At 32.3% G+C, this 20085-nt stretch overlaps 1 protein-coding gene across 3 annotated transcripts; it reads left to right on the top strand.

The window, feature by feature from the left end:
- The first annotated feature begins 5343 nt into the window (after positions 1-5343).
- Positions 5344-12997, top strand: LOC109340851 (probable galactinol--sucrose galactosyltransferase 2). 3 transcript variants are annotated; one of them, XM_019578611.1, is made up of 15 exons: positions 5344-5441; positions 6899-7031; positions 7163-7370; positions 8335-8576; positions 8872-8962; positions 9112-9160; positions 9254-9345; positions 9464-9571; positions 9733-9855; positions 10017-10569; positions 10959-11026; positions 11138-11272; positions 11359-11576; positions 11755-11843; positions 12060-12997. In XM_019578611.1, the coding sequence occupies exons 2-15, from the start codon at positions 6920-6922 to the stop codon at positions 12408-12410; spliced, it is 2439 nt and encodes an 812-aa protein (XP_019434156.1). In that variant the 5' UTR covers positions 5344-5441; positions 6899-6919; the 3' UTR covers positions 12411-12997. The 3 variants fall into 3 exon arrangements, with proteins under 3 accessions (XP_019434156.1, XP_019434158.1, XP_019434157.1); XM_019578613.1 differs by lacking the exon at positions 6899-7031 and having other exon boundaries at positions 5364-5458; XM_019578612.1 differs by lacking the exon at positions 6899-7031 and having other exon boundaries at positions 5365-5441; positions 7158-7370.
- The last annotated feature ends 7088 nt before the right edge of the window (positions 12998-20085 follow it).

The raw sequence follows: 20085 nt of genomic DNA, 5'->3' as shown, positions 1-20085 counted from the left end.
AAAAAATAAATTTATATTGAGAATTGATATATATTTATAAAATTTATATTACATTTAATAGTTATAGTATATATAACTCCCATTCACTTCATCATTTCATAGAAAAATATAATTGAGAATCTATATATTAAGTTTATGCAAACCTATTTTATAAGTTAAAATACGTGTTTAAGTACACGATTATAAAATCTCTATATTAATTGATCATGATTTGAATCCCCTCTATGTCAAAATGCTTGACAAAACCATCAATAATTGCATATATAGTGACATCAAATGATTAATAAGAGCTTTGCTTACATTGCGGCTCAATCAAGTTTTGATATAATATGTACCCATCAATTTGCGTCACCCAATTTTGGAAATGTTTTGCCATTTGTAGTGAATGGATGAATATTTCGAAGTGTTATACACTTAATCAACCTTGTTGGCAAGAATGTGTAATTTTCTTTGCCATATGTACTCTGACTATGACATGTGTAAGTTTCCTTTTGACATTTGTCAATAGTTGTGGTAATTAATTAGTTAATCAATTATTAATTAGATTGATTTTTCCATGATTAACAATGTGTTGGTCTAAGAGTGTAAGACCTCACTAGATATTCATGATGATCAAAATGTCAAGAATTTGATTCATGAGAGTAACACTTGTTGGGAAAGACAACCATATACCCTAAAATGGATTAGTCCTTTACCCGAAAAATGTGAGAGAATACTCTTAGTTGTATAGGGGAAAAACTCTTCTCCAATTCTCCCCTCATTTCCCTAAATTTGTCCTTGGTGAGAATCTTCTACGGGAGAAAAAAGTGTATCAAAAACAAAAGAAAAAGATAAAATAGAATAATATTATTATCTTTTAGATATAATGAGATGCTACTTTCATTCTTATTCTTAAATATAAAGACAAAAAAATCATTTGTCTAGGTAGTGTTTCAGAAGATTTGTTTTCCAACTTGATAAAACATATAATTATCAAGGCATGTTACAGGCAAAAATAAAATGGAATGGATAAAAGTATAATATATATTCAATAAATAACAACATTATAACAATACTCAAACTAAGCGAATGCATAAGAGTCATGTCTTTCAAAAATAAAAGCATTCTCCCAACTTTCATCATAATATTATAACAAAATGTAAACTATATATCGAACCTATGATAATAACATTATCGTGGTTTATGAACAATAATTGGACATAAAGCTTTATCTCATATTTGAGTTTGAATTCCATTTTTATGGAGGATATAAAGAAAGAAGAAAAATATTTTTTGTGATGAGGATATAAAGAAGAAGAAAAAAATAAGAGAACTACAGAATATTTAAAATCTAAGACCACTCTCAATATAATGGACGAGATTAGTATGAGGAAGCAACAAATTATGAAAGTAATTAAAGCTTGAAAGATCAACATGAGCTAAGTGGTAACACGTTTCTTTAATGTCAATTTTCAGGCAAATAGTTCAAAGAGCACCACCACATGACCTTGATTTGAATCTTCTCTATTACTTGATAAGGGAAATGCACAAAAACTAAAAAGAAAGTTTTTTAAGATATGACATTTTTATTATTTAGATATATTGTAATGATATTTTTATTTTAAATATAAAGGTAAAATTAATATCTCGTCTCTCCATTAATTCATAAAGAATTCTTTTCCTCTATGCCCCTATCACATATTCCAATTTTATGGGTAACATTTAAAGCCCATTAACATGTACAATTTTATTTGTGAGGCAAATACTAAAACATGATATATTCTATGTAACCGTGTAAGATAATTAGATTATACAATGATAATTTAAAAAGAATAAAATATTTTTTACACTATAGAATAACTTATCTCCTTACATCCAATCATTGATAGACACGTGTCTTCTTTCTCTTTCTCTTAGAAGTTATAATACATATATTAATAGTGAATAAATATAAGAAAATAAGTTATCTCACAATATAATACTTTATTATATTAAACTCATATAATAAATAAAAAACTAAAACTTTGTAAGGATTATCACTATCATATACATAGGTCGGTCCAAGATGGCGGCAACCTATGTTGCAAAAATTGTTCTTACTTCTTATTTGGTTTTGCTAAGTGCTCCATGTTACAAACAGCAAAATATAAAACTAAAACATCGTCAAAAAAACTTTAGAATAATAAAAAAATATAAAGTATATTTAAGGCCAAAAGGAACAAGGAAGAAATAGAAGCTGCAAAATGTTTAGGGCTAATTTACAGGCACATGCTTATTTCGTCCTTACATGACTATTCAATGCATTCGCCTACCAAATATTGAAACTTGAAACATTTTATATTATGAGTATAATTTATATGTATAGTTAGTATAAAGTTTTATATACAGTCACTTTGTATTCATCATTTCTTTATATTACTTACATAGTTATATTTAAAAATTAATAAGTTGAATATGAATGATAATGATATACTAATAATATAAAAATCTCTTATACTATTGGTGCATATATGTTTTCCTTTATATTATTAGTCAATATTAGAGAAAAAAAACTATTTTTTTGAATAAGAGTATTTCTATTTGGCATTGTTCTTATAACTGATAATAATATTAACGATTTTAGACCAAGTTGGCTCTGCGCTGGTACTGCTAGCTATCAACATGTTCTTTCAATGTAGGCTTACCCAATAGTTTTGCGTGCCATTAGTAAAAATAGAAAATTAGATAATCTCTTTATTTTATATTTTTTGATATTTAAGTTCACGTGAATAGTTTAAGAAATATTAAACATATAAAATTTAATTAAAATAAACTTATTTATTATATATTGAAATTTAATTAAAGAGAAATGAAAAAGTCGAAGATAAAAAATAAAAAAATAAATAAAAATACAATTGAAAAATAAAATAAAAATTGATTTTCTAAAATATGTGTTTTAATTTATTTAATTGGGCTCATGTTGTAGTTGACCCATCGACATTGTATTATTCCAAACACTTTAGGATGTTATTCTAGAGATTATGATTAAGAATTATCAGCATTTTATTTTTCTCCTGCTTTAGGTATTTTATTTCTCAAATTGTGTTCCGTTAGAGATTTTCTTAACATTGATGTCTTTCATTGAGTATTGTGCATAAAAAGTTATTTATAGGATGCATTACAATATATTATTAGATATTAATAAGTGAATGAAACCATAAAAATGATTATAATCGAAAAAAATGAAACTCTCAATAAAATCAAAATTAACTTAAATATCAGTCATGAAAGAGCACTGATACTAATGCTTACATTTTGAGTAACTAAATAAATTAAATTTATATACTTAATACATTAGTCTCTCACCTAATGTCTTTTGGATTATATAAGCTATATATATATATATGAGCATTAAATGCGTCTTACTTATAGATGGAAAAGGTTCGGATGACACTTTTCCTGCTATAGAAAAGTTTTTCCCAGTTACATTTTTACATCATTTATAGATGACCCAATAAAATTTTAATTATATATATTACACTGAATCTAAATTGCGTTTATTATTACACAAAAATCTAGCTTATGCTATTCTTTTAAGGGATTTTCTACTTCTTCCCCATGGCACATGTTTTTTTCCGTACATGGAAAGGATTTAAACCAAAAAAAGGCTAACCCAAGCAAACTTACTTGTAAATAAGATATGATAATATACAATGGAAAAGGTTAAGCACATATTAATAAATGCATTGCAATGAAAGACTCGAAAGATATAAATATACTTCTAAGTAAGATATGTTGACTTTCAAGCTTTATTGTTCATTCATTTTCCTCTCATAATCAATTTGTTAAAACACTATTAATATTGTATTATTAGGTATCAAACATATATTCATGTTCCGAAACGTTTGATATTTTGATTTTTTTTAATATTTATTACATATTTCTTGATGTTTTATAAATTTAAAATAAATTGTATGTTTTTCAATGTATTACTTTCTTATAATTTTTTGGATACGAAATTGAGATGAAATTACACTCCATTTTTTAATATATTACTATCTCTTACTAATTAGTAATGGTTGTTTTTCAAAAATTTCTCTACTTATTGGATTTTGAATTAAATTTATGATGAAAATTTAATTATAAAATTATATGAAAATTTAATTATAAAATTATATGAAAATTTAATATGAATATTCTAATCAAGCAATATTCAATTTTTTATATTACTTATTAACTTATTAAATTATATAGAAAAATTTAATGATAAAAAATTGGAATAGGATAAAAAAAATTCATTTATGCTCTCTTTAAGAAAATAGGTAGAGAGAAAATGAGAAAATGAGTGTGAAGAAAGAAAATATAAGAAATAGATGGATTTTTTTCTAATGTTTGGACGTTTGGTACAGAAAGAGAAAAGAAAAATATGTATTTCTCAATCTCTTTTCATTTGTTAGTAAAGTAGAGAAGGAGAACCAAAAAATGATATTATTTTTTAATCCAAAAATAATTTTGAAATAAATATAAGATTAAAAAAAATCATATTTTTGTTAGTTAGTAAAAAATAATATTTTTAAATATTATGATATATTATTTTAATTACTAATAAATAATTATAACAATAATTATTATTTACATTTTGCATAAAATTACTCTTTCTTTTTATAATTGTAAAGAAAGATTGTTATGGACCCATATATTTTTTACTCTCCTTTTTTTCTCACTTATCAAAAAGTTGCTAAAACTATCCTACTAATCAAAGGATTGTAATCTTCTTGTGAATTGAATTTAGGAAAATCAAGAAAAATAAAAGAATTGAAATATATAAAATATGAAATAGTTTTTAACTATTTTTTTTCTTCTTCAAAATTGAACTAGGAAACAAATGTTTAATAATCTTTCCGTGAATGTTGCTTCAACTTCATCACTCCACGTCAGTCTCACATGTCGGATATGTTTCCCTACTACCATTTAACAATTTGTTGCCGCCATCAGATTAGAAAGAATTTGGACAATAGTAATAGTTAATGGAGAAAGACTCATATGTATACGAAATTATGTTTAAGACAACTAATAAAATTCTGATAATATATTAATATTTTAATTTTAATTAAATTTAATCTTAAATAATAACATTAAAAATCCTAAAATGTATTTTTTTCTAAACATAATGTGTTACATGTATCTCTATACAAATTTTTCTCTAATTAATAAAGTTTAGGTGTTAAAAATTCCACGTGTCAAAATCTAGAGGGATCGGAATACTAGAACATGCTGGAACGTTAGTAGCAGACACATTATAAAAGCCATTTTCTCTGCACTCGTTCCATTTCTCATCCCAACGTTAAAAAGTGCGTTGCTTCTCGTGCTCTTCAAATTTTCATAGTAAGAAGGAGTATTCATACTTTTGTTTCTCTCTATATAATTAATAATTACTTGCTGCTTTTACATTTCTACCCCTCTCAAATTTTGATCTGCTGTCTTTGGAAAAACCTGTGCGGGTGAGTTCAGTTACTGTTTGGACCATGCTTCAATTTTATTCTGTTTTTCTTATTTTGGTTCTTAATATTTTTTTTGGCATAATGAAAAATATTTTCACAAATAAAAAAATCAGTCATTTAAGATATATAACCGTGATTCCAGATAACTATGTTGTTAAGGACTAATTTGGTGATCTAATGAATCCTTAGCCTAAACCAATGCCCCATTATCATCAAAATATAAGTCTAATAATATAAAGTTAAATTAGATCTTTAAGATGATCAAAATGAAAAGAGTTCGATTCTTGAGAGCCACACTTATTAAAAATGATAATTACAAACCTAAAATGAGTAGTTCTTTACCCAAAATTGAATAAGAAATAATTTTGGTAGGAGACTCCTTTCTCGTGAAGTTACTGGGCTATTTTTCGCTAAAGAGAGTTGTTTCACACCCCTAATATTTTCTATCTTTTTGTTGAAGTTAGTTCAAGCTTTTCCTATGAATATGATATAAGTTACTTTAACATCGTAGCACCGGATATTCAAACATTGGTTGGAGACCTTTTCTCTACCCTGTGCCTCGTTAATATCTTGATGAACACTTATACATTCTGTTGTCGGCTACATTATATCATTCTCTTACCAAAATTCTCTCTAACATAAAAGATTTATGTTCCCTATATAAATAAATAATATACTTTTAGTTTTAAAACAAATTTTGGTCATTATGAAATTATATAATTACGAGATAATAAGAACTTAAATTTAATTATTTAATATTTAGCACAAATTATTTATTTTTAAAGTTTAATTAGTTAAAATTCGTTTGTAAATAATTTTAAACACAATAAGTTAATTTAATGCACAAACTAGTTTCTTTAATCAATGCATATTTTTCAAGTGAAAAATGTGTAGGTCTCTTGAATAAGAGAATATGGTTGGATCATGATTTATGTGTAGGAAAATAAAAAAAAACATTATTGTCCAAGGTCCTGGTGTATAATTATATTATGTATGAAAAAACTAATTCTATTGTATAGTATGAATTATCTTTTTCATTGTCTTTAGTTAACCAAACTTTATAAAATAATATTAAATATATTAATTTCTACTTTTATGATTTTTATTTTTAATTGAATGAAATTTCTAATTAGCTTGTGATACAAAGCGAGAAATAAACGAGAACATATAATCACTATCAATCTTAACTTTATTAGATATCTAGGGTTTGCCTTTTACAAAGCTCTTTGCAATGACATAATTGCCCTCCTATATTGCAGAAGAGAAGGGCCTCGAGAAAAAGCACCGATTGATTATATGTGTATCATGTCCTTTATATTAAAAATTAAATAAGACTATAGTTGGTAGGGACACCAAATAATTATAACCATAGTCTATCTAGTATCTGTAGGTCCCATTTTTTCACTTCTCATTATTAATTCACTTCAAATTTCATTTAATTTGGGTAGGTAAAAACAATTATGCTAAGGACTACACTATTACAACCTTCAACATTTGTTCATCTTCCACATCTCGTTCACTCTAATGTGTTCTTAACCTTCAACATCCATCATCATCATAATAAGTCCCTAGGTCTATATCACATAAATCTTGTAACAACTTTAATCCTTATAACATTAACATATAATATAATTGTACTTGAATTTTATAGTTTTATTTATTAGTTTATCTTATGGTGTTAAATGTTTGATATGATGGTGCAGTTGTGAAGTGTTCAAAGATGACTGTGACACCTAAAATTTGTGTTAATGATGGCAACCTTGTTGTTCATGGAAAGACCATATTAACTGGAGTACCAGACAACGTTGTACTGAGCCCAGGTTCTGGTGGGGGTCTTGTTACTGGTGCATTTGTTGGTGCTACTGCTTCTAATAGCAAAAGTCTTCATGTTTTTCCTTTGGGTGTCTTAGAGTAAGTTGTTCGAGATTTTTCATCTTTGCTCATATATTCTTATCTTTCATATATGTTATGTGCTTATGAATTTTTTATGCAATTGGTTTAGATTATAGTGTTAAGTTTATTTTACTGCTTAAAGTGATGGCGTATCAGCTCAACATAAGGTTGTTGTTTTGCTACTAGATTTGAGCTGAAAATAGTCTCTTTTCTTAGACTTTAAAGGTCTATTTGGCAGTTAAGTTTTGGAGGGGATAAAGAGAAATGAAAGACTTCACAATTATGAAATACACTGGTGAGATGACTATGAAACCTTATCTTTCCCTTATTCTCTCTAAAACTCAACTCGAAAACAAACCTGAGTATCATGCATTGGGCTGCCCTTTAAACGACGAGAAAGAAATTTACTAAAAAAACCACTTCTGGCTTTTATATGCCAGTTTGAGAATCTACAAAAGTCTCACGTTGAGTAGAATAACAGTAGAATAACAAACTTAATGTAGTACTTAAGTCAGGAGACTTTTCCACCTAATAGACTAGTCTTTTGGATTGGACTCTCCTCATGTGCTTGAGTCCTAACACTATCTTTCATTGAGAGTTGTGTCACGGAAAGAGCTACCTATAGACTGGATTAAGAGAAATGGTTACCATCGGGTCAGTGTCGATAGAATGAAAGCCGCTGTGGACTAGTCTTTTGGGTTGGGCTTTGTGCTTAGGTCCTAACATAACCATTTATGATTGGTTGTAAAATCCAGATTTATTATTCTCACAATTTTTATGTGAGAACTATTTTCACTTGAGTCACTATATATATATATATATATATACATTGTGTGTATGTTACTGTGTTAGTGTTAAGTATGTTATCTTCTACTTTGAAACTCAAATTAAGACTATGATACTTGAAGTGAAGGTTTGTTTTCACTTGATGAACTAATATATGCCTTTATTTACTGACTTTTTTGGCCTGCTTTATGAGTAGGGGGCTCCGTTTCATGTGTTGTTTCCGGTTCAAATTATGGTGGATGACTCAGAGAATGGGAACTTGTGGAAGGGATGTACCATTGGAGACTCAATTCATGCTAATAGAGAGCAAAGACAGCGAAGGCGAAGAAGAGAATTCTCCGATCATCTACACTGTCTTGCTTCCTCTTCTCGAAGGTCAATTCCGCGCTGTTCTACAAGGCAATGACAAGAACCAGATAGAGATTTGTCTAGAAAGCGGTGAGTAATTCTCGGCCAAGCAAAAAATGATTTGGTGGTCTATATAGGCTACATGAAACTCGGCCATAATGTCATAATTTAGTGCTATTCAGTTCCGTCCTGTCTGCCAAATTTCGAAGGAGTGTCTCTTTCACCTGAAATTATGGGATAGATCTATCATGATAATCCTGAAGATATTATCAATCAATTGAATCAAACAAATGGGGTTTATATATTCGGAGAAAATATGTATAAGGTGGCATCCCAAAGAATCGAAACGACCCTTTTCCTTTTGGTATGTGGTTTGGTTTTGCAGGAGATAATGAGGTTGTGACAGATCAAGGCCTTCACCTGGTCTACATGCATGCCGGAACAAATCCCTTTGAAATCATCAACCAAGCTGTCAAGTAAGTCATATTTTCCCTTTATCGGTCTTTAGTTTTTTCGGTATGATCTTAAATTAGTGTAAAAACCATAAGTTACATGCTCTTATTTGCTTTAGTTGTATATTAACAATTGTAGTATCAATGATTCCTTTTCATGCTTTTCTTTCCAGGGCTGTGGAAAACTACATGCAAACTTTTCATCATCGCGAGAAGAAAAAAGTAAGGCCTTCTTTCTATAACAGTATTACCAATGACTCTACAAATATAGAATGTTAATATGTTTTGCATCATTGTTTTGTCGGTTCTTTGCAGTTGCCATCTTTTCTTGACTGGTTTGGCTGGTGCACATGGGATGCTTTCTATACTGACGTTACGGCTGAGGGTGTCGAGGAAGGCCTGAAAAGGTAATTAGTGAGTGAGAAATTGTATAGTATGTTAGATTGTTTATGATGAATGAAAACCCGATGAATCGGGAAGACAAAGATTAACTTAGACACTAAAACTTTCTCATTATAATTGCAGTCTATCAAAGGGAGGTACACCGCCACGGTTCCTCATCATAGATGATGGCTGGCAACAGATTGAAAGTAAACAAAAGGATGCAGATTGCGTCGTACAAGAAGGAGCACAGTAAGATTTCTCCGTTTCTTTAGTAACGGTTTCCAGTGCTTGATTCAATTGCTGCATATCAATCATCCATTCTGATATCCGGATCCGAAAGACTATGATTTTTTGTAATTATTTTGATTAATCACTTGGAATTGATATCGTCGAAATTATGATGATGGCAGGTTTGCAACTAGGTTGACTGGTATTAGAGAGAATACAAAATTTCAAAAGAATGAACAGAATAACGAACACGTCTCAGGCCTTAAGAATCTCGTAGATGGGGCAAAGCAACATCACAATGTGAAGTATGGTCTTAGACCCTCCAATGCATTTAAGAAATTCTTATTTCATTTATTTTTATTTTTTACATATATCTAAACATATGTAAGAGAAGGCATAGTCTGAGAAGTAGCTTTCACCTAATCAAGTTTCGAGTTCTTCATCGGTTACTTTTTTGATTGGACAGAAATGTTTATGTATGGCATGCTCTAGCTGGTTATTGGGGCGGAGTAAAGCCAGCAGCAACCGGTATGGAACATTATGACACTGCCTTGGCATACCCAGTTCAATCTCCCGGGGTACTAGGAAATCAACCGGACATTGTCATGGACAGTTTGGCTGTCCATGGCCTCGGCCTAGTGCATCCGAAGAAAGTTTTCGATTTCTACAACGAGCTCCATGCTTACTTAGCTTCATGTGGAGTAGATGGAGTGAAAGTTGATGTGCAGAACATTATCGAGACACTTGGCTCTGGACATGGTGGGAGGGTCTCACTTACACGTAGCTATGTTTATGCACTTGAGAAGTCCATTGCTCATAACTTTCCTGATAATGGATGCATAGCTTGTATGTGTCACAACACCGATGGGCTTTATAGTGCTAAGCAGACCGCTGTTGTGAGAGCATCCGATGATTTTTACCCGCGCGACCCTGCATCTCACACCATTCATATTTCTTCGGTTGCTTACAACTCACTTTTCCTTGGAGAATTCATGCAACCTGACTGGGACATGTTCCATGTAAGTACTAGTGAATGGTTCTTCATTTTTAATTAGGTAATGTGCATGTTTGTTTAGTAACTCTTGTGTTTATTCAACTGTAAAGTCTCACATTGGATATGTGAGGGGGAGTTAAAGAGTTTATAAGTGGAAAAGACCTATAGAACTAATGCCTTAAGGTTTTGGTTCAAGATGTGGTGTCTCACTTGTGTCTCTTCACTCTTCCCATGCCCAGGTAACAATGGAACTCCCCTTTAGTTGGGGAGGCTCCTCAATCGCGGTCGGGTCCAACAATAACTTCTGGAAATTAGAAAGCTGCACCATATGTACATAGATAACAACAACTAAGTTGTCCAAATTTCAGATCATGTAATTTTGTTCATGTTAACAAAGAAACTTTGTAATTTCAGAGTTTACACCCAGCATCTGATTATCATGCTGCAGCTCGTGCAATTGGTGGATGTCCAATTTATGTTAGGTATAGTAATATCCATTCGAAATCTTGTCTTAAACAAATGCAAAAAATGTACTTATACATGAAATGTGCACTTTTGTAACGGTTTTTGTTGTTCTTATTATGTTTCTATAGTGACAAGCCTGGCAACCACAATTTTGATCTTCTTAAGAAGCTAGTCCTCCCTGACGGTTCCGTTCTTCGTGCTCAGTTACCCGGAAGGCCTACCCGCGATTGTCTCTTTGTTGATCCATCAAGAGATGGAACAAGGTTTGTGTACTCTAATATATATGATCTTCAAAAGCATGCTCCTAAGACATAATTTGATTACTTACTTAACAAGTTTCAATTTTCAGCATGCTCAAAATATGGAACTTAAACAAATGTTCCGGAGTTGTTGGTGTGTTTAACTGCCAAGGTGCTGGGTGGTGCAAGGTACAGAAAAAAACCCGAATCCACGATACATCTCCTGGTACACTCACTACTTCTGTCGGTGCTTCTGATGTTGATCTTATCACTCAAGTTGCCGGTCCCGAATGGCGCGGCGAGGCTATTGTTTATGCATACCGATCAGGTACTATGATTACTTTGTATTTTGGTAACAAGATACTGTTTAACTAATATATGAAGAGGGAGTTAAATTAACATATGCATGTACATTTTAGATTTGTAGCTTATACTATGCTTTTGTTAAAGATGGTTTTTGTAAATGTGAGAGTCTGGTAGAGTAATCTCTCATATCCATATTTCAGGTGAGGTAATTCGGCTACCAAAAGGTGTTTCTGTTCCAGTGACACTCAAAGTTTTGGAGTATGAACTTTTTCATTTCTGTCCAATACAGGTAAGGTTCCAATATCTGCTACTATGATGTGAATTTTTGTGTGATTAAATATATTTTTAATCCGATAGGCCCAAATACAATCCTTGTGCCGCAGCCTGATACAACTGTATAACTGTGATTCGATATCACACCACAATTATAGTGTGATGTGCTTGTGGCGTTCACTGTGCGGCCAATATTTGTTAATACTAACTTATGTGGTGGTTTATTGGACAGGAAATGGCACCAAGTATTTCATTTGCACCAATAGGGCTTCTGGATATGTTCAACACTGGTGGAGCTGTGGAACATGTTGAATTCCATGGAGGCTTGGACAACAAACAAGAGATTTCTGATGGTGAAGTGGCTCCTCATCTCAGTTCTAACAGAAGAACAACATCAACTATTGTTCTGAGAGTTAGAGGAAGTGGTAGATTTGGAGTCTACTCTTCTCATAAGCCATTGAATTGTGTGGTAGGTGGCATTGAAACCAGCTTCAACTATGACTCAGAGACTGGGTTGACAACCTTCTCTATTCCAGTTCCTACACAAGAGATGTATATATGGCTTATAGAGATTCATGTTTGAGTCATTTATCACTTTGCATGAAGGGATTTGATGGGTCTGCTAGTTGGGTTTTGTTGCCATTAAGATTATAGGCATTAAGGATCTGTCTCTGAATTGGGTTTAGTTCTCATTAAGATTATAGCATAAAGATTTGCTGTGAGTTGGGTTTTGGAGGGGAAGGAAAAGAGCTCTGGATACAATGGTGAGATGACTATGAAGCCTTTCGTTCCCTTTAAAAACTCAACTCGCAAATAGACAGAAAGTCTGTTTGCGAGTTGAGTTTGGAAGGAAATGAAGGGAAAGAGAAGACTTCTAAGTTATTTCAATAGTGTATTTGAAGGCTCTCAAACCTTCACTTTTCTTTCCTTCCCCTCTAAATTCAACTTGTAAACAAACCCTAAAAAAGTACGAAATTGTTGGGTCATGTAAAAGGGTTTTATTGTAAGGATTAGACATATTGAAATAGCATGTGTTGGGGTAAGTGCTTTGTTGTAGTATCTGTAGAGACATATAGTAGTAACATGGGGATGAGGAAATGTGTTTTGCTGTAATGAATGTAGCAAAGAGGAACATGTCATTAGGGAGAAGAATGAATGTTATGTGTTTTGTTTCTTCTTAAATAAAAAAGGTTCACATCTATATTTCTAATTTTGAGTGACTCATCTCATTTTTTGAATGAACTGTCATAATATCTAAGAGATGAAACACAATTGCAATCATTTTGATGATTGTGGATGCTAATTAGAACCAAGTCTAATAGTTAAGGTGAAGAAGTTTAAGGAATTATGGGAATGAGATTGTGGGTTTCGATCCTCTTATAAAACAAATTTAAAAAACAATAAAAAAAAGAGTTATAAGGTGGTTCGATGGTTAGGAGTTGAATGAATGAGATTGAGAGTTTGAATCTCGTTCACAACAAATATTAACATCATAATAATTGCCGATAAAAAGGATCAACAAATATTTTTTCTTAAGGTTCTGATTAAAGATATGGTGTCAAACTTGAGTTCTTTACTCCTTTTTCATATCTCGATAATAATATAATTTCCTAGTAGTTGGAGGTTCCCAGACTGACGCATTGGGTATCAACATATACAAATTTGTTGTTATCATTAAATCAATCTTAAGTCTATAACCAGATAGGAGTCATAAAATAGGGAAGCAACATTCATATTCAACCTCCGAATGGATGAAAGTAACAAAAGCAATTAGAGACAGTAACACCGAAGGAGACCAAACAAAGTTGAGTCTAATACATAGTTTGAATTGCTGAGAATGAGAAGTAGCAAACTTTGTATGCTGTCAAAATTGAAGTTGTGGCTTTAAAAAATAGTGCACCACACGTATTGTGATTCAACTTTGTGGTAATAAGTGAGTACTTAAGGATTGAGTTTCATGTGCATTTTCTTTAATTTGTTGTGTCTCTTATAATATGGTGTATGGTAATATCCCTCTTTGTGCAATACATAAACTATTTTTTCAATAAGCAAAATACATTAAAGTCGGCATAAGGGATGCTAACCTAATACAAACAAAAAATTATAAGTGGATCTTTTTAAAAGAAAATATAATACAAAATTAAAATTTAGGAATGATAAAAATTGACTAAATTCATTTCAGTCAAATTAATTTAGCATATAGATAGATGTTATCACAAACGATAAAGTAATAACAATCCAAATAACAGTTAATAAAAAAAACATAAAATATAGATGCATTGAATAAAATAAAACTAATTCAAAAGACAAATTAAAATAAAGGCTTTCATTATTATGTCTACATTTCCTTTTCCTTCTTTTACATTTGTGATTACATTTTTAATGGGTTACATCATTAAACAATAAATATTAGACTAGCCATAATGATAAACAACATTTTCATTCTTATTTGATTTCATACATTGTTTTGTAATTTATTGTAACTCCTCATGAAATCAGAGCATTATCTACTTTTTCCTTATAATGATAAACATCGTTCTTATTCTTGTTTGGATCCCACAACTTATCTCATTCTTAATCAAATATCTATCTTTTTTCGTTTTAAATCATTGTTCTTATTTCCCTCTCATTATTCTTATTTAAGAACAGTCTTAAAAACAATTATTGTGGTTATTCTTATATTCACATTTTTGTGACTTTACTTTTATCAAACAACTCTATTAAATCTCAATGAATCGTCACAACATGAGAATAGATTCTTAAGGATAGGTTCAATAACGTGCTTCATATCATTTCAGATTATTGTTATTTTTCTTCCGTGTATTTTATAGGTTATTCTAACATTTTTAACCACACTAAATCATGTATGAAAACTGTTCTACTTCCTATATATATATTAAATTCAACTAGGGTTTATAAGGTTATGTTGTTGAGAGTAATTCAAACCTTTCTATTTTTTAGTTAACAAGACTAACCAACTTTCTGTTTATAGTAAGTTTAGTTAGTTTTTCTTGTTAGCAAATGTTCTATAAATAGTATTGCATTCTTCTCTTTGTAATCAATGAAAAAGGCATAAGTGTTAAACAATACATTTACACATTCCATATATCTCATCTGTTCTATTACTTTCTCTTCTCTACTCCAACTCGTTCTTCATTCTTCTTATTGCTACAAACTTTTCTTTGCTGTAATCTCATTGAAGATCAACAAAAGCCCCAACATATGGTATCAGAGCACAAGGTTTGAAAGGAAACAATGGGATCTAGCGGTGCAAGTTTCTCAACAAATCTTCTAATTCTTAATGGCAAAAACTGGAATAGATGGCGTGTGCAAATGAAAGCCATCCTAGGCTATCAAGAAGCAACTGAAATCATTGAAGAAGGATTTCCAGACCTCCACGAGAATCCAACAAAGGCACAAATGTAATCTTACAAAGAAAATAAAAAGAAAGATTGCAAGGTAATGTTCATTCTCCATCAATGTGTTGATGAAGTGTACTTTGAGAAGATTGCAGGAGCTGCAACTTCACAAGAAGCATGGAGGATATTGGAGAGGTGTAGTGAAGGAGCTGAGCAACTTAAGAAGGTAAAGTTGCAAACAATGAGGCGACAATACGAACTTATGCAAATGGAAAACAGTGAGAAAGTAGCTGAATTCTTCAATAGAATCATCACACACACAAATGCTATGAAGGCGTATGGAGAAAGAATCACAGATCAAACTATAGTTGAAAAGGTACTAAGGACACTTAGTCCTAAGTTTGATCACATTGTGATAGCTACTGAAGAATCAAAGAGGCTAGAAGAGCTGAGAATTGAGGAACTACAAGGTTCACTAGAAGCACATGAGCAGAGGCTCAATGAGAGGAGCTTAGAAAAGTAAGGTGATAATCAAGTTCTGTTAACACAATCCTCAAGGAAAAATGGCTACAACAGCATGAATAGGGGCAGAGAACTTAGATATGATCCTGGGAAGAACACACAATTCCAAGAACAGCCAAGAACTGATCAAGATCACCTTTAGAACTTTAACAGAAAAGTCTACAACAACTGGAGAGGAGGTAAGAAGAAAGTTGACAATAGAAGGGTTAAATGCTTCAAATGTAATCGAATTGGCCACTATGCAAATGAATGCACATCAGCTACAACTCATAATGATCACAAAGGAAATTAGTCAAGCTATAGCCATCAAGTACATATGGTAAAGGAGATGCAGATCCAAATACTGAGGAGCAACCAATCATGTTGATGATGACAACCAACCAAGAAGTTAAAGATGATGGAGTATGATATGTTGATTCAGGTTGCTCCAACCATATGACTGGCCATAGGAACTGGCTCATTGATTTTGATGAGAAGAATAAAAGCAAGGTGAGATTTGTAGACAACAGATCCATCTTGGCTGGAGGCACAAGAAATATTGCAATCAGAAGAAAAATGGAGGAAGTGCACTGATAACAGAAGTGCTTTATGTCCCTGGAATGAAGAGAAAATTAATTAGTGTTGGTCAGCTCCTTGAAAAAGGATTTGCAATCAATATAATGAATGGAGCTATGGAGATATTTGATGGTGCTGAGAAGAAGATATTGAAGATTCTTTTGGCACAAAATAGGACATTTCAAGTAAGCCTAAAACTATGCAGTCTGAGTGTGCATCAGTCACTACACAAATTGATGAATCATGGCTATGGCACTTAAGGTTAGGCCACCTGAATTTCAAAGATATAAGTTTGCTGAGATCAAAAAACATGATCTCCGGACTCCCTGCAATTGTTATGCCAAAAGAGATGTGTGTAAACTGCTTGATTAGTAAACAACCTAGAACACCTTTTAGTAACTACACTTTGTCTAAGGCAACTGATATTCTACATGTTGTTTACTCAAACGTGTGTGGTCCATTTGATGTCCAATCACTAGGTGACAAAAAATATTTTGTGTCATTTATAGATGATCAAAGTAGGAAAATGTGGCTGTACCTAATCAAGACTAAGGGTGAGGTGTTCACTGTCTTCAAAAAATTCAAGGCCTTAGCTGAAAAACAGTCAGGAAGATGCATCAAAATCTTGAGGACAAATGGTGGAGGAGAATTCACATCTGGTGAATTTGAGAATCTATGCAAAGAGAGTGGCATAATACATGAGGTCACAACTCCCTATACTCCTTAACACAATGGAGTTGCAGAAAGGAGAAATAGAACCATATTGAATATGGTGAGAAGCATGCTTAAACAGAGGAATTTACCACATAGTTTTTGGGGTGAAGCAGCCATGACTGCTGCTCATATTCTCAACAAATGTCCAACAAAGAGACTCAACTCCATGGTTCCAAAAGAAGCTTGGTGTGAAATTAAGCCCTTAGTGAAACATTTCAAGGTTTTTGGCTCAACTTGTTACAGTCACATCCCTGATCAGAAGAGAAGGAAACTAGATGACAAAAGTGAGCCAATGATCTTCCTAGGATACAACTCAACTGGTGCCTACAAGTTATACAATCCTAGAACCAAGCAAGCTCTATTCAGTAGGGATGTTCAATTTGATGAAATCAACTCTTGGAGTAACTCTCACTCAACAAGAGTTAATGGCCCAAAACTACATCATAAATGGCAAGAGGATGACTCAGAAAAAAACACCAACCATGAGACATAAGATTCTGAACAACAAAATGATACTAGACCAACTAGAAGCAAAAACACTCCAACCAGATTCAGTGATTATCAGGTCTATGGTGATGATGCAATAACTGAAGAAGGAGACCTGATCCAACACTTAGCCTTAATGGCTGATGTTGGACCAATTGGTATAGAAGAAGAAATCACTAGTGAAGTATGGAAGGCAGAAATGAAGGAGGAACTGAAGAGTATTGAAAGAATAAAACCTAGGAAATAGTAGAATTGCCCCAAGGAAAGACTCCTATAGCTGTCAAGTGGGTCTTTAAGGTGAAACTTAGGCTTGATGGATCAATTGCTAAGCATAAGTCAAGATTGGTGGCCAAAGGCTTCATGCAAAGAGAAGGAATAGACTATTCAGAGGTGTTTCCCCCTGTAGCAAGAAATGAGACAGTAAGGCTCATAGTAGCTCTTGCAAGCATGAAAGGTTGGAAGTTGTGGCAACTAGATGTGTAATCTGCTTTTCTGAATGGACCACTAAATGAAGAAGTATTCATATTGCAACCTCTTGGCTTCATATGTAGAGGAAGTGAGCAGAATGTATTAAAACTGAACAAGGCCTTGTATGGATTGAAATAAGCACAAAGGGCTTGGAACAAGAGGATAGACTCATTCCTCATAAAAGCTGGATTTCAAAAATGCTCTACAGAACATGGAGTATATATCAAGGCCCTAAACTCTACTGATACAGTGATAATATGCATCTATGTTGATGATCTCTTGATCACAGGAAGCTGCCTATCCAACATTGAAAGGATTAAACAATGTTTAAAGGAAGAATTCGAGATGACAGACCTAGGAATCCTATCCTACTTCTTTGGATTGGAATTCTCATACTCTAAGCAAGGAATTCTAATGCATCAGAAGAATACACGATGGAAGTACTAGAAAGATTCAAAATGAGTGGCTGCAACTCAGTAGAAACACCAGTTGAGTCCAATCTTAAGCTTACAAAATGTGAAGATGAAGGTACAATATATGCAACCATGTATAGACAGATTGTGGGCAGCTTGAGGTACCTATGTCATAGCAGACCAGGAATTGCATATGGTGTGGGATTGATTAGTAGATTTATGAGTGATCCAATGCAATCTCACTTATCAACAGCCAAGAAGATCATGAGGTATCTCAAAGGAACAATTGGTTATGGAATAATGTTCTCATCTAATCAAAACAACAATGATGGCAAACCAAAACTCACAGCATACTCAGATTCAGATTGGTGTGGTGACTTAGTTGACAGAAAAAGCACAATGGGACAAGTGTTCCTACTATCTGGATCTCCCATATCATGGAGCTCAACAAAGCAAAAGGTGGTGGCTCTATCCACTTGTGAGGTAGAGTACATTATAGCATGCTCTGCTGCTTGTCAAACACTATGGTTGTCCTCTCTGCTGAAAGAATTGAAAGTAATTACAGAAGGAAGTGTTGATTTGCTGATTGACAATAAATCAGCCATAGATTTGGCCAAAAATCCGGTGTCCCATGGAAGGAGTAAACATATAGACACTAAATATCACTTTCTAAGGGATCAAGTAAGCAAAGGCACGATTCAGCCACTTCATTGCAAAACCGAAGTTCAATTAGCTGATATAATGACAAAGCCTTTGAAAGGAGAAAGGTTCAAGATGTTGAGAGTAATTCAAAACTTTCTATTTTTTAGTTAGCAAGAGTAACCAACTTTATGTTTATAGTAAGTTTAGTTAGTTTTTCTTGTTAGCAGATGTTCTATAAATAGCAATGCATTCTTCTCTTTGTAATCAATGAAAAAGGCATAAGTGTTAAACAATACATTTACACATTCCATATATCTCCTCTGTTCTATTACTTTCTCTTCTCTGCTCCAACTTGTTCTTCATTCTTCTTATTGCTACAAACTTTTCTTTGCTGTAATCTCATTGAAGATCAACAAAAGCCCCAACAGATGTCACTTATATTCCCAAGTTGCAACCAGGAATCGAGGTTGGCGAAAGATTTAGTTATTAGAAGGTAAGATAGCAAGATATTTGATTTTGAAAGTGATATGTAAAACAATGATGAAGAAACAATTTAAGATGAATAATTTAAAAAAATAATACAAGAAGTTGTATACTTATTTTGTCGAGGAAATAATTATGTCTCTAAAAATCTACATTTTGTCTTTAATATATAAATATAAACATATATGTTGATGAAGTAGAGACATCATCTTAGATGGAGCTAGATATATAATGTTTTTTTGGTAATATTAAAGATATAATTCATTTTTGGGGTAATGAATTAATATTTTTGGGGTATATGGTTATCGTTCCCAAGAATCAAACACTTGATCTTTTATGTTTGGAATGATTGAAATATGTTATTATATGAAGTCTCACATCGCCTAGTATTAGAATAGAGTATAGTATCAATGTTATATATTGGACTCAAGTCCCTTGTTGTAATGTGCACCAAATATAAGCACCAAACAGAAACACTCCATGGACACTTGAGCCCATGGGTATGCTAGAGTTTGTAATACTTATTCTCTAATAATATCTTGGTAGTTGTCAATGCTCCAAGGGATGTAGATAAAATTGGCCGAAATTGGTAGTCGTCACCTTGATCCTAGCCCAT

The sequence above is a fragment of the Lupinus angustifolius genome, unplaced genomic scaffold (assembly GCF_001865875.1).
Source record: "Lupinus angustifolius cultivar Tanjil unplaced genomic scaffold, LupAngTanjil_v1.0 Scaffold_267_8, whole genome shotgun sequence".
Classification (NCBI taxonomy): domain Eukaryota; kingdom Viridiplantae; phylum Streptophyta; class Magnoliopsida; order Fabales; family Fabaceae; genus Lupinus; species Lupinus angustifolius.
Note: the sequence above shows the minus strand (reverse complement) of the source record. Positions and strands in the feature narration are given on the sequence as shown.

What these genes read in the sequence shown, in the direction of transcription:
- LOC109340851 (XM_019578611.1), top strand. Translation starts at nt 6,920, where the DNA reads ATGCTAAGGACTACACTATTACAACCTTCAACATTTGTTCATCTTCCA. An exon ending in TGTTTATGCATACCGATCAG is followed by an intron (nt 11,577 to 11,754) that starts GTACTATGATTA and finishes TCCATATTTCAG; the next exon opens with GTGAGGTAATTCGGCTACCA. An exon ending in TTCATTTCTGTCCAATACAG is followed by an intron (nt 11,844 to 12,059) that starts GTAAGGTTCCAA and finishes TTTATTGGACAG; the next exon opens with GAAATGGCACCAAGTATTTC.